Source organism: Artibeus jamaicensis, unplaced genomic scaffold, assembly GCF_021234435.1.
Source record: "Artibeus jamaicensis isolate MK-2021 breed Jamaican fruit bat unplaced genomic scaffold, CSHL_Jam_final scaffold_1019, whole genome shotgun sequence".
NCBI classification, from domain to species: domain Eukaryota; kingdom Metazoa; phylum Chordata; class Mammalia; order Chiroptera; family Phyllostomidae; genus Artibeus; species Artibeus jamaicensis.
In genome coordinates, this window is record NW_026522025.1 from 4,030,423 (window position 1) to 4,044,772 (window position 14,350).

General features: G+C 58.3%; 1 protein-coding gene across 8 annotated transcripts in view; it reads right to left on the reverse strand.

The window, feature by feature from the left end:
• The window catches only part of LRP8 (LDL receptor related protein 8), a 76,342-nt gene that overhangs the window by 41,025 nt on the left and 20,967 nt on the right, over nucleotides 1-14,350 (reverse strand). For all 8 annotated transcript variants that reach the window (XM_037161835.2, XM_053655537.1, XM_037161838.2 and 5 more), the window contains exon 3: nucleotides 813-935. In XM_037161835.2, the coding sequence (XP_037017730.2) occupies nucleotides 813-935 (123 nt within the window). The remainder of the gene's footprint in view (nucleotides 1-812; nucleotides 936-14,350) is intronic.

Below are 14,350 nucleotides of genomic sequence, written 5' to 3' on the forward strand. Positions count from 1 at the left end.
GCCTGGGGCTCAGCTCTGGCCTTCACCCTCACCCCTGGCTGCCCAGTCTGCCCTCAAGGGCGGGGAGAAACTGGGGCCTCAAAGTCCTGGCTAGGGAGCCTTGGGTGCCTTCCTCTGCAAAATCCAGAAAGTGACAGGACCTGCCCCATGTGGCTGCGGTGAGGATACTGAATTAATGTGTACAGATAGCTTAGCACAGAGCCGGCCCCACAGTGCATACAGGCTTCACAAGCACCAGGTCTCATAAGTACTATCAGAATCACGAGCCCTTGCTGGCCTGGCTCAGTGGATTGAGTGCCGGCCTGCAACCCAAAGGGTTGTTGGTTCAATTCCCAGTCTAGGGCACGTGCCTGGGTTGTGGGGCAGGTCCCCAGCAGGGGGCACTGGAGAGGCAACCACACATTGATGTTTCTCTCCCTCTCCCTCTCTAAAATAAATAAATAAAATCTTTAAAAAAAGAAAAGAATTTTGATTAGAGCCCTTTGGTGGGGAAGGCCGAGGGGAGGACCAGAGGACATGCCATGGCTACTTCTGGGCAGAAGGCTCAGAGGGGCGGCCCCCAGTCCCTGGCACGACAGGAGCAGGCCCGAAGTGTGAGGGGATGGAGAAAGCCCTGCAGCAGGCCCAGAGACTCCAGCCGCCGGGTCCACCTGCTGCTCGCCAGGAGCCCCAACGACACAGTGCAGAGTACATCTGGGGCCGTTTGACGGATCGCCTCACTGGAGCCTCCCACCCTCCCGAAAGGGAAGACCGGTGAGGAAACTGGGGCCTGGGGCAAGGCCTCCGCCCCCAGCCCGAGGACCGGGACTCACTGCAAGTGGCCTCGAACTCATCGGAGCCGTCAGAACACTCCTCCTCGCCATCACACTTCCACCGCTCGGGGATGCAGTGGCCGTTGTCACAGGTGAAGTCACTGTCCGTGCAGGTCTTCTTGGCTGCGGGGGCAAGGGGACAGGTGTGAGGGGCCTGGTAGGCAGCTGACTGTGGGGCGACCAAAACACGCTGAACCACATAGCCTTCCCCAGCCCCCCAGGGCCCGGGGTGCCCCACTGACCGAGAGGAGAGGACAGGAGAGAAAGGCTTTTACTGAGCACCGGGTGGAGACAAGGTGACGCGTGTCCTGCCCTCCAAGTTCAGAGCTCAAGTCCGACAAGGGTAACAGGACCCCTCACCAAAGGAACAGCCCTTACCACACCTCTCTCTTCCCCTGAAGTCCAGTTCCACCGTCACGGCCTCCAGGAAGCCTTCCCTTCTGCCAGTTCTCGGTCCTTTTACCTGCCTGTCCCACTCCCCCCATCTAGCCCAAAATCAAGGCCTCATCCACAAGCACCAGAATGCTGGTGATAATAAATCATAAAGGCGAATGGTTGCTTTGCAGCAAGATTAATAAAGAGTGGTGCAAAGAGACTCTATCTACTGGGCAAGACACCAAATTAGTTTCTGTCCCCTCAGAGTGCTTCTGGTCTAGAGGGGGAGGCCTCCACATGGTGATGGGGGGGGGCATCTGAGCCCTGCCTCTTTCTGTCTGACCTTGGGGCTGTTACTTAACCTCTGAGCCTCTATTTTCTTCTCTATATAATGGGAAGAAGAAAACAAAGGGCTCTGCAGGGGAGAGACGCAAGTTGTAACGTGTAAAGAACATGCACAAGAGCTGCTGGCATATGGCAGACACTCAGTAAGTAGCAGCCATTGCTGTTTTTATCGTCGGAAGTCTTAATTAGAAGCAAAGGAAATGGGGTGCTTTGTGGTGTCCCAGGGGCTGTGTGCAGCAGGCTGAGATCTCTCAGCCAGTAGCAGAACGGGGACAAGGACGCAGTCCATCATGGTTTGCCGACCTCCCTGTCCCTCCACTGGCCCGGTGCTCCTCCAGTGTAGGGACTAGGTCACATTCAGCACAGGACCTAAATCAGGGTAGCTCTCTGCGGGCGCAGCGGGCCCACTCGACACATAGCTGCCCAGCCTCTGCGCACACACTCCAGAGCCGGGCTCCCCTTGTTCCCAGAAGCTCCTTCCCAGTGGCCAGCCTGGGATTTTGTGCATCCTCTCACAGGTCCCCTGGCTGCCTCTGGAACCACATGACTGCCACCTGCCCCTGCCCCACCCCGCTGCCCCAGCAGCCTGGCAGGCAGGACTTGGGGACAGATACTGGGTCTCCTAAATCCATTCCATCTCTGCATTCCTTTTCAGTGGAATCTTTGCACTGGATCTGCATCCTAAGTTTTCTTCCAGTTTCCTTAGAAGAACACCTTTGTCTGTGCAGGGCTAGAAGAAACCCTAGGAATCAGATCCACCTACAGATGGGGAGCTGGGGGCTCAGAGAGGAACAGAAAGCGTGCAGCCCAGGGAGCCAGCAAGGCAGGGATCAGAAGCAGCTTTCCTGACCCCCAGGCCAGGGTGCCCAGCAGCCCTTCCTGAGCCCTGCCTGCACCAAGGGGTGGTGGAAGGTAATGGACACCAACCCTGCCTTTTGGTAAATCATGGCCCATAGCCATCTGAAAGTAAGTACAGCTGTGAACCACAGCTCTCAGGGCATTTCCTAACCCGGGCAGCAGAGTGTTTTCTCCACCAGAAGCCCAGCATCCAGAAAAGAAACATATTTCCCAGTGTTTTCCTGTCCCAGCATCCTCTGAGTGTGCCCTGGGTGCCAGTCTCTGTGCCAGGTACTTACTTTACAGGGAAACCTCACAACGAAGGGCCCATCTGTTCCCCTTGACACACGAGAACATCTAGGGGTGCTGAGTTACACACCCAAGGTCATGTATGGGTGAAGGCAGGGTAACAATTTGACCTTAGTCGATGCCCGGGTAGCTGCTGTGAATCCCGTTTCACACAAGAGGAAACTGAGGATCAAAGGGGTGAGGGTGGAAGGCGGCGGAGGCGGGATTTCAGTTCCAGGCGGCGGCCAAAGCTTAGTCTCCCTGCACTAAGTTCCTCCGCCATCGCAGCGGTCCAGGCTGAGTCAGGACTCCAGACAGGCAAACGCAGTGGGACTAGGTCCAGGAGCCCAGGGCAAGGCAGAGCAACCACAGCCCGGAGGGGCCTGCACCAGGTGTCCCCCTGGATGTGGCCACAGTGGGCAGCAGAACACACCCGGGCTTCCGACAGCCTGTGCTCTAATGGACTGCCCTGGGGAAGCGGAGGCAGGCAGCACGCCACTTGCAGGCTGGGGACTAAACTGCTTTGACAGGCCCGTCTGAAGTGTAACCTCGTGGAAGGATTTGGAGCAGAGCTGAGGCCGAGTCTCTGGGCGACTCTGGGCAAGTGGGGCCGGTGGCTTTCCCATGCAGCACTGACACAGGACACAAGGCAAAAAGGATCTCCCGAGGGTCTAAGCAAGCATCCCAGTGAACTGAGCCCAACAGCCCCTCATCAAGAGGCTACATCAGCACTGCCAAGTGATGAGGGCTGGGCAGCGTTCTGAGGCTGTCAGAGCAAGCCATGCCAGCCCCTGCTCTCCCGGACCCAACGGCCTTGGCTCCAGCTCTCAGGGTGATTCCCCGGCTGGGCTGGAGGCCGGGGCTCCGTTTCCAGGGATGCATGTCTCTCCAAGCCCGTCGCCTCCTGGACAATGCCCACCTCTGTGGGTCCCTGTACTCCACAGCCCAGGAACAGTACACAGTCATCCAGGGTCTGCGACATCATAATCTGGTGCCATGGCAACAGATGGGCTGCCACAAAGGATTTGGGATTCCAAAGGGCGGTGGGGAGGGGCTGATACCAGGGCTGAGTGGGGGAGAATGGGAGATCCAGGACAAAGGAAGTGGGAGTGGCCATTTATAATAAGAACACTGGCCAAGGAAAGTGGCCCGCAGTCCTTGGTCAACTGAACTCTGCCCTGCCACTTGTGGGCTGTGTGACCTTTTGCAAGTTACGTAAGTTCTCTGAGCCTCACTTTCTTCACCTGCACTCAGAGGTAATATCCCTGCTTCACCACACAGCACTGTTGTGAGGAGACAGTGGGCTAAGGATGGAGCCAGGGCCTAAACTGGAAAGCATAAAGGTGCAAGTTTGAGGTGCGCGAGGTCAGCAGCCCCAGCTGCTGTGTGTGTGTGTGTGACTCTAGGCCCATCTGTCACACTGGGCCTGCCTCCTCATATGGAAATGGAGGTGTGGTGCTCACCGAATCTTCCACCCTTCTCCACACCCACAGTCTATGGTGAAATTATTACGATCACTCAGCAACTCCCAGCCTCCCCACCCCCAGGGCATCCTTTCCCCAGAGAATGTACATCCTTCGCTCCGTTGTTCCCCACCCACACTCATCCCACAGCGTGGTGCAGACAGGGGTTGGGGGGGGCTTCAAAACAAAGATCAGACCAGGCTGCCAGGTGGAACTGCTTGGCCTGGCTCTCTCTTGGCAGCCCCAGTGCTCCGTCATGACGCAGCCTTGAAGGCCTCTGTACGGCTCTCCCACCCTGTAAGCCAGAAAACCGGAGAGAAGTGGCTGCTCCGAGTCACAGAATGCATCTGTGGGAGGGTTGCACCCAAACCCAGGGATTCTCACTCCAGGGCCAGAGTGTGGCCAGGAAGGCAGGGGAGGGCCACCTGATCCAGTCTAGGGGTCAAGGAAGGCTTTCTGGAGGAGGGGACTGCATTCAAGGAAGAGGAATCCACCAAGGTGTAGGAGTGAGGAGAGTGATGAAGGGCCTGGGACTCGGAGCAGAATGGCCATACAGGGTTGGAGACCTGCGAGCTCCACTAGGCCAGAGGCCAACGCGCCCACCAGCCCAGAAGCAGCTCCTCAGAAGCCTGGTGCAAGGGCCCGGCTTTTCCTGAGCTCAAGCAGAGACGTACCCAGCCTCTGCTAAGCTCGGGGCTGCTTTTGAGCAGCCAACAAAACCCACAGCTCTAGGCTGCGAGGGCTTCCTTCGGGATTTCCCAGAGGAGGAAGAGAAAGGCAGAGGGCAGGACGGACAGCAGGTGGCCCTGCACCCGGTGTTTGGGACAGGGCACTTAGGACAACAGGTGGCCCTGCACCCCGGTGTTTGGGACAGGGCACTTGGGACAGCAGGTGGCCCTGCACCCCGGTGTTTGGGACAGGGCACTTACTTTCCCCCACGGAGAGGCAGGTGCCCACTAGCTTGCTAAAGGCTCTGAGAAAGCCTACAATAAAGGTGTTGAAGTGACTTTGTTTCCTCCAGCACTTCCCGAACTTGTTTAGCCAAGGAACTTCCTTTTTGGTTGCCACGTGTGTGAGTTTCCCAAAAAACAAGTGGCCCGATGAACCACACACGGAAACACCGCTGTCGTGCAAGCCCCTCATTCCAGAGATAAGACGAGGCCGGGAGAGGGGAGGACTGGCTGTGGTCACACAGCAGAGGCTGGTCCCAGTTTTTTGGCTGTCTCTACCAAGCAGTGAAAACCAGGAGACAGTGTTCACAGAGCACTCGGCCCAGAGTGAAGCTGAGGGGACACCACCGGGGACACCCCAGTCCTCAGAGCAGGGACGTGCCCAGAGGAGGGCCCAGGGTGGGAGAAGGGGCTGACACCAGGCCACACGGGACAGGGACTGAGCGGGATGTCAGGGATGCAGGCCCTGGCTGCCCTAGGGACCCTGCCGGCAGGCTGCCGGCCTCCGGAGACCCTCAGGCTAGGTGGGTTCTGGCTCAGCCTTGTTGCCCCGCCAGCTGGGGTGTGTCGCTCCCCTCCCTGGGCAGGGGAGAGTTTGAGAGAGCAAAGATGCGAAGTCCCACGAGGAGGTGGGTGCACAGAAGGGACTCATCTGCCCCTGCTGCCTCTCCTGGCCTAGACCAGCACCGGGTAGCCTGGCTCCGGGTGGCCTGGCTCGGGTCCTGCGGCCCAGCCTTAAGACAGCTGGGCCACTTGTACCCGAATCGGGGAGATGAAAGGGCTGCTCCCCCCATGGTTACCCTTCTGCAGAGCTTGCCAGGCCCTAGCGTTGCCAAGACAACCACTGTCAGCAGCTCGAAGATCCGGGGTGGGGGCAGGGGGCGTGCCAGCCTGCCTCTGGCCTACTAACCTGGCAGGCAGATTTAAATGGCAGCCCAGGAAGCTACTATTAAACTGTCACCCCAGTCAACGGACGACAGACCCCGAGTGTTCTCTGGCTTCGGCAACAACACAGCAGGAGTGAGAGGGGGAGGAGCTGGTGGCCCAGAGCAACCTGTACCCCCTCCCAGGAACCCGCCCCCACCCCGTGCCCACTCACTCGCGGCCAGAGCCAGAGCCAGCGGTCCTCTCAGGCCGCAGCGAGCTTGGCACGGGGCTGCAGCACAGCCAGGGCCTGGAACACGCACTCTTCATTTTTAAGCGGAGGAACTCTTTTCCCGAGTGAAGCCCCAACATAAAGGGGAAACTGCACTTCTCGAACCTCATCAGCTATTTCCCCATCACCCCCCTCACAAGCCTGGTGGGGCCATGAAACCCAGTTCACAGCCTGCCACCCACCGCGCTGGGTCCAAACCCTGACCCCACTGCCTCCCCAGAGGAGTGATGTTCCTAAGAACCCTGGGTTTAAAAATCCTGTGGGTCGAATACAACATTTAGAACAGCTGCCTTGGGTTTAAGGGTCTCGCTTAAACCCAAGGGTCTCACTTGGAGTCCAACCAAAGATTCTAAGGCGGTGGCTCTCTGATCTCACCCTCGGCCCTGCGATGAGACTCTGGGACAGTCACCACCGAGTCGGACCCATCAGCGAACTGTGGGTGCCTCACCCGCCGCCGCCCCCCATTCCAGCCCTGCATGGGACTGTCTGAGAGCGCCCACCGACAGTTAGACTCAAGGCTCTCCTTGGTGCCAGGGAGGCAGACAGTTCCCACAGAGTGTGGTGGGCGGGGCTCCGCGCCTGGTTTTGTGGGGCTTTGTGGGGCCCCCAAGGGTTTCCAGGACTCAAGCCACCACCATCCCTCAGCAGGTGACACCTGAGTGTGCTTCCTCTCCCACCCTTTCATCCCACCTAGGGAGAAAGAGCGAACGAGGCAGCCGCAGGTGCTGGGGTGGGGGAGGGGTGGGCACGGGAAGGGTTGCAGGAGATGAAGGAAGGGGTGTGAGAGGCCCCCTCTCTCGAGGGCACCCTCACTTATGCACTGGGCGAGGTCCTCGGTCTGGGTGTCCACCTGGGTGTCCGCTGGCCGCACAACAGTGCTCCCCACCCCCTCCTTCCTGTGTGTCCCCCTCACACGCCCTCACACACGACCCGACACCAAGCAGGTGCTCAAAGGATACCTACTGCCCCACTCGTCTGACAGATCATGGGACCTCTTCCCTCTTTGGGCTTCAGTTTCCTCACGTGAACAAACCTTCAAGGACGCCCCCCCACCACCAGCTGCCATTCTGGAACTAAGACACAGGTGGCTTGTGGTCCATGGTGCTGCCTCAGGCCCCACCAGAAGGGTCACCTGGGGCTTCCCACGACCAAGGCCCTCCTCCTCCAGGCCCCTGTGCTTCCCAGCTGCTCTCAGACGCTGCCCGACCCCAGCCCTGCTGTCGCCAAGGGAGGTTCAAGCCCTCGCTGGAGTATGTGGGACTCCCTGTCGCCACGGGGAAGATGAGCCCCTCCGAGGTACTAACAACAAAGGGTTCTTCCTGTCGCAGTGATTTGTGGATGCAGGAGGTATTGAGCCAGTGACAGCTGTGAGGGGGTGGGGGGATGGGGGCGGGGGAGAGGTGGAGGGCATCGGCAGGAGTCCCTGGCTGGCGCCTGCAGGAGGACCAGGCACCACGCAGGGGTGCTGCTTGGAGGGGCGGGCAGTACACAGAGGGGACACCCGAGGCCCTGCCCAGTTTTTAGTCTTGGACTGCCCACCCTGGGTTCGGGCCACCCATTTGGCACTAGGGTTTTAGGTCCCGAGGACAGAGCTAGTGGGAAATGCATGGTATCCTCAGAGTGAAAGCTTCCAGAGGAGAGGGGGGGGTAAGGTGGGGAAACTCCCTATGACCTCCAGCCAGGGGCCCGCTCGGCTCTCAGCCACACACCGCACCGCCACTCAGGCAGGAGCACTTGCTGGCCTCAGTGGGGACTCGGCCTCCACTGACCAGTGGACCCTCCTATCTAAACCCAGGAAGGCCACTGGAGCTGGGGGTCCACAGCTCTGCCTCCCTCGGACAGACCCGAGAGCCTGCCAAGGACCCCCGCCTTCCAGGCCCGGTCTCTCCGGTGGGAGGAGTGGCAGCCCTTCTGCCTTCCCTCCTGCAGCGGAGGAAAAGGCTCCAGGTCTTATTCTAGCCCAGGTCTGCCAGCAGCACGCTGGGTGACACCAGGCAGGTCTCTCTGGACTCTGCTACCTTTCCCCCAAGGACTTCAAGTGGGAAATGAGGGCTCCCGGGGCAGAACTCTACGGCCAGGAGTGAGGAGGCTGGGCCAGAGGGGCCTGAGAACCCACGCACGGCAGACGCTGCCCCAGTCAACAGCCTGGATCGGGTTTGCTGAGGGAGCAGGAGACAGGCCAGTCATTCCTGCCCCACAGCCGGGAGGCATGAGGGAGTGACGATGGACAGATGTCCCCACTGCCTGGGGGTCCCGCCTCCCACCCCACGGGCAGTCAGGGCACTGGCCCCTGCAGAAACGGCCAGGCAGCACCCTCTGGCCAGGAGGCAGTGGCTGAGCGTTGCTGGGAAGCAGCCTGGCTAAGTGGAAAATGCAAATGGTCTCACCAATTAGGCTGGAACGAAGGAGGGTTTCCGGGGGGAGCCCACTGGGCCATCCTGGTGATAAATGGACATGGACACCCTATTATTGGGAAATCCATCTCCTGGGACTGGGTGGGTCTCTCAGGGGCACCCCCACTGTGCTGGTCCTGGGCTTCTTGCCCAGGAGGCTGGTACGAGCTCTCCACCACCCCCAGCTCCTCACAGGCCAGCCAGATAGTCTGGGCCCGCGGTGTGCCGAGCAGGAGGCCTGAAGGTTAGGGCGTCACTCTGTGAGCTGTTCAGGCCTGTGCCAGGAAGGCTGCTGGCTTTTGTGTGGGGGAAAAGCTAAGATTATTTCACTGTGAATGGGATTAGCATTAGGCTCTCGCACCCCTGGCCTGGGGCCCTGGCTTTCCCGTGTGACCTGTCTAAGGCCTCTGTCTCCTCTGTGCCTTGCTCTCTTCCTCCGTGACATAACTGGATTGGACAAGGTAATCTCCAAGTTCATCTCCTTGAGGTATGGTATTACCCACCAGAGGGTCTGGGGTGAGGCTGACAGAGGAAGGGAACCATGGCTCGGTACCCAGGCCCTCCCAGGCCACTCCTGTGGCCCCAGGTGGGGGCTGTAAATCCAGTCAGTAGCCACCATCCTGCCAAAAGCCTGTCCATAATCGGAAAGCCACCTTTCCTTATTCTGCTGAGTTCCTGTCTCCCTCTGAATATGACCCAGCGTCTTAGCAAGTACTCAGGAACGTGTTAAGCTGCCCGCTGCCTGTGCCTGCTCTGGCCCATCCCTGGCTGCCACGGGCTCCCATGTCCTCTCCACGGTCCTGGAGAAGCCGTGGCTTTCCCCCCAGGGGTCTTGACTTGGGCAGCTCCACCAGGCAGGAGACCTCTTCCATCTCCACCTGCGAAAAATCTCCTTTCACGCCTCCAGGCCAGCTCTGGCATCAACTGTTGATGGTGTATGACAGTGCCCTCCACCTCCAACAAGTCGGAAAGGTGTGGCACCCCCCTGCCAGGTCTGCAGGGGCCCAGAACATCAGCAAGCTCAACTCTCTACAAGGTGCTTGCTCTGCGGCCATAGTTTTGGCAGGTCAGACCCAGGCAGTACCCGCAGCAAGCGCTTCCAGGCTGTGCCCGCCCCAGCGTCCAGGTGGAGAGCTACAGCCCTGCTGGACAGCACTCGTCTCCCATTGACAGACAGCCTGTGAGGCCCTGGGAGCCCTCCACCAGACTAGTGCTGGCTCCTAAGTCACCTGAACAGCTCAGTGAGCGGGACACACAACTCAGGCACCACCACCACGAAGCCGGCCTCAGGCGCTGCAGACCCTGTTGTAGCTGTACTCTGGGCTTCGGGAAAGCCCTTCAGAGGGACCCTCCGGGGGGGTTCCACAAACCCAGGCTAGGTCTGGGGGGAGGTGGAAGAGCCTCTGAGTGGTATGGGCCTCGGAGTCCTGGGCATTATTCCAGGTCACTCCTTGGCCTCTGGAGTGACCTTGGACAAGTCCCTTACCCTCCCAGTGCCTCAGTCTCCCCAACTAGATAAGGGAGGAAAAAGGAGTCAGGTTTGCCACGTGCACCATTCACCAGCCTGCCTTGGGCGCCTCCTCATGTTGAGTTGGAAAAACAGACGGAAGGCACTCCAGGTGTGCGTGCAAGGCTGAGTGCGGGGAGCCTGAGCAGAGGCACCCACTTCCAGGAGGGGCAGCAGGCGTGCCACTGGGCGACAAGGACATCAGAGCACGTGTGTGGCTCAGGGTAGGTGCTCCACGGGGACAAGGGTGCTGACAGCAGGGGCCACAGAGGAGCAGTGGCTCAGAGGTGGCGAACGTGGGGGTGTTTGGGGAGACGGGATGGGCTAAAAGGAAACCTGTGGAACTGGGGTCCTGAGTGGATGCAGTGCTGAGTGATGGGTTACAGACCCCAGACCCCAGGCCCCAGGCCCCAGGCCCTTGGCCTGGCCATTCACAGCAGCTCTGGGAGGTGGGTAAGAGTGGGGACATCACCCTCTCTGAGAGATGAGGGGGCAAAGCCCTTGAAAGGCAAGGGACTGTCCCAAGCTCACAGAGCTCAAGGCAGAACCAGACCCCAGGTCAGCTCATCCCTATTGCTCTATTGCTCTACAAGCAATCCCTATTGCTCTATTGCTCTACAAGAAGAAAAAAAAAAGATGAGAGCTGGACCATCCCAGCTGAGAAGCCAAGAATTCAGATGTAACAGCCATACTCCAGATCCAGGTCAGACGGCCCTGATTAGAATCGAGGGTGGTGAGCTCACTGTGTGACCTCAGACCACCGTGTCCCCTGTCCGGGCCTCAGCACCCCAGCCTGGAAACAAGGCTGCTGAACCCAGGGGTCTCCGAACCCTCACCAGCCCCTCCTCTCTCTGTGAGTGAGGGCAGCTGAGAGGGCGGGAGCCTTGAAGTTGAACCTCAAAGAAGGGGTGACCTTGGCTGGCAGCAGCAGGGGCTGGGGAAGACCGCCTTGAAAAATCTCGTTTGATCTAGAAGAAAGAAGATGGATTCTAAAAGCAGATGGAGAAGGTGGTTCCCTTTTTTGGCTTCCATGTGCATTTGGAAGGAAATGGGGTCTATTCTCAAAAGTCCTTTAATGTCCTGGGGGCTGGTTCCAGCAGGAAAGTATGTGTGTGTGTGTGTGGGGGGCATGAGCCTGCCAGGCAGCAGATTCCTGAGAGACGGCCCCAAGGCCCTGTGCCCCCTCACCCAACGATGCAGGGTCTGGGGCAACTCAGCGGCCTGAGGCTGTGTGACTCAAGATCCCCCACCAGTAAAACTACAGGTCAGCTAACCACTCAGAGCCTCCCTCTTGCCCATAAAACGGGGCCAACGATCAATAACTGCACCCCTGAGGGGTAAGAAATAAAGAACATTATAGCCCTGGCTGGGTGGCTCAGTTGGCTGAAGCATCGCTCTGCACACCAAAAGGCTGAGGGTTTGATTCCTGGGCAGGACACACACCTAGGTTGCAGGTTCGATGTTTCTCTTCTGCTCCCCACCCCCTCTAAAGTCAACAAACATACCTCTGGGTGAGGATTAAAAAATAATAATAAAAATAAAAGATATTATAGATGTTGAAATTATGTGGGGGACAGTACCGCACACAGGCAATGGGGCTCTTGTTGATGATCAGTTCGCTTTTTACCATCACCTCACACGGGCTTTCCTGCTGGGACTTGGGAGGAGGGCAGAGTTGCCTTCTGCTGGAATAGGACATGGCTTCGGGGAGGTCAGTGCAGATGGGGCACTGGGCGGGGCGGGGGGGGGGAGGCTCAGAAGGTGCCAACAGCTGCAGGCAGAACACACCTGGGAGTCGGGCCCTGGGGGCCATCGGGTCTGAATCTGGCCTTTCATAAACGGGGAGAAGCTGAGGCCAGTGACAGCAAAGGCCTACAGGGGGCCTGGGGGCACCTGAGGCCATGCTCCCGAGGCAGCCTCAGCAAAGCAATCAAACTCCCTCCCAAGTCCTGGTCATAGAGCAGAACTGCAGCTTAAGAAGCTCACAGAATCGTAAAATAGCCTTGGAATCACAGAACAGAATCTCCAATTCCAGGAGAGGATCTTAGATTCAAAACACACAATTTAAAAGTTCTTAAACCTAAACGTCCCAACGTTAGGGTTGTGAATTCACAGAATCTTTCCAACTTTGAAATCACAGACAGAATTGTAAACTCACAGACCCAAAACAGACCCTAGGAGCTTCCGAGTCACAGACTCCGTAATCCAGGCACCAGAAGAGGCCAAGGCCTGCTCCTTCCCCCGCCGGTGCAGGAATCCGCTGTTCCCACCGCTGACATATGGCCACTGCGCCTCCCTGGATGCACTCAGCGACGGGGGACCCCGCCAGCTGTGCCGGCTGGAGGCTGGACGCGTTCCTTCCTCTTGAACAGGGAGGGAAATAAGTTCTCAACAGGAGATCCCCACTTCGTACAAATGGATTTTTCACCCCTCCTTGTTCTTTGGCTCTGATCGGAAAGATTCCTAGGGAAGTGGCAAGGAGCCAAGAGCTGCCACAAAATGACTTTACCCAGCAGACAGGCTGGTAATAGTTTTCGGTGGGAAAAAGGATGGAGAGGGGCGATTAACTCCAACTTGCCATGCGATAAAGAAAATTAAGGTATAATACTGAGGAGGCGGCAATTCCAATGACCTATTTGGAATACCAATTACTTCAAGCTTCTCAAAATTGCTGGAAATAAAGAGAAAACCCAAAAAGAGATTGTGGCTACGGCCTAGGCTCATCTGGATTAGGCTGTTTGTTTGCGCTGGGACCCTAATGTCGAGAACGGGAAACACCCCTGTCCTTGGGGGACGACTCTGCCAGAGGCGGGGAGGAAATTCAGGCCCGCGAGTTGTCACCACTCTGCTCAGCAAGTGCTCAGGGCAGAGGAGGTCCCCAGGTCCCCTTCAGGGAGGACTCGGGGTAGGGGCCATTGGGGCCTCCTCTTTCCTGTCTCACACCTTTAGGTCCTGTGTCCTAGGAGGGGAGCCTGGGAGGGTGGAGCTTCTGCTGACCCCTCTTCTAACTGGGAAGTCTCAGGTCTCTGCTGCTGGAAGCCAAAGGAATCAGGCAGGGGGCCTACTGTGTGTCGGGTGCCCTATTGGGTGCTAGCAAGCTTGCAATTAGGTGAGACCTTAAGAGGTGGCCATATCCTTCAGGGCTGGGGTTCAGGGCTCTGGTGGAGACCGTCCACCCATGAGCATGCAGGGTGGGCAGAGTTAATGGCTGTGGCCGCAGCCCAGTGCCTCCAGCCAGGGGCCCAGCAGGACGGCTATGCGGCTGCAGGCCAGAGCTGGGGAAAAGGAGACAGACGTGGCTGTGGGAAGTGAGCAGAGGGCAGGAATGGGGCAGGTGCCAACAGCTCCTCACTTCCCATTGGTTTCCTTCCTGGCCCAGACCTCGGCCACCCCTGCCACTTCTCAGAGCCCCTCAGACAGGGTGCCCATCACCCTGAGGTTGCGAGCCAGCATGGTTATTCCCCCAACAAGTTAGGTCCCACTACTGCTCAAATGGAAGAGAAACCACTTCTGAAACAGCTTGCTCTGTAGCCTGCCTGCTGCCCTGTGACGATCCCACCCACCTGGCCCTTTTCTTCAAGTGGACGTCGTCTCCTTCCTAGCTCAGAGGTTTAGAAGGTGCTAGTCTGCCGCCTGCTGTGGCCCTCCTCCCACCGGGAGCAGGTTAAGAAGCCAGAGCTCCGACCCTGGCTTTATGCTTTACTAGCGCTGTGGCCTCGGGAAGGTTACTTGCCCCCTCGGAGCCTGTGCTTTCCTCATCTAAAGCTATGATGGCGAATGCTGACCTGCAGGGTAGTCGGTTGTGAGAGAACATTCGTCAGGGCCCAACATAACTGCTACTTGGATAACACTCAATGAGAGAAGGTCCTCCTGACTTTCCTTGCTGCTCTCCCACCGCCAGGGCTTTGCACACACACCCTCAGGAAGTTTTTGTTACAATTGTTAAAGGGCGTCAGGAGGCCTGGCCGTCTGGTTCTTCCTGACCAGACGTGGCTTCCTCATGAATGAAGTAGAAGGGCTGTCCCTCCAAGAAAAAGGCCCAGGAGGAGCTGCTGACCAGCAGCCAGCTGGGCTCACAGGACAGGCTGTTTCAGAACTGGCACCTCCAGCTTAACCAGTAATGATTCTAAACCGTGGCGGAGCCAGACTGGTCCCCTGGGCCTACAGTTGGTGAGTGGAAATCACGAAAGGAGGTCCAGCCACCACATTCCCTGCCACCCCTAC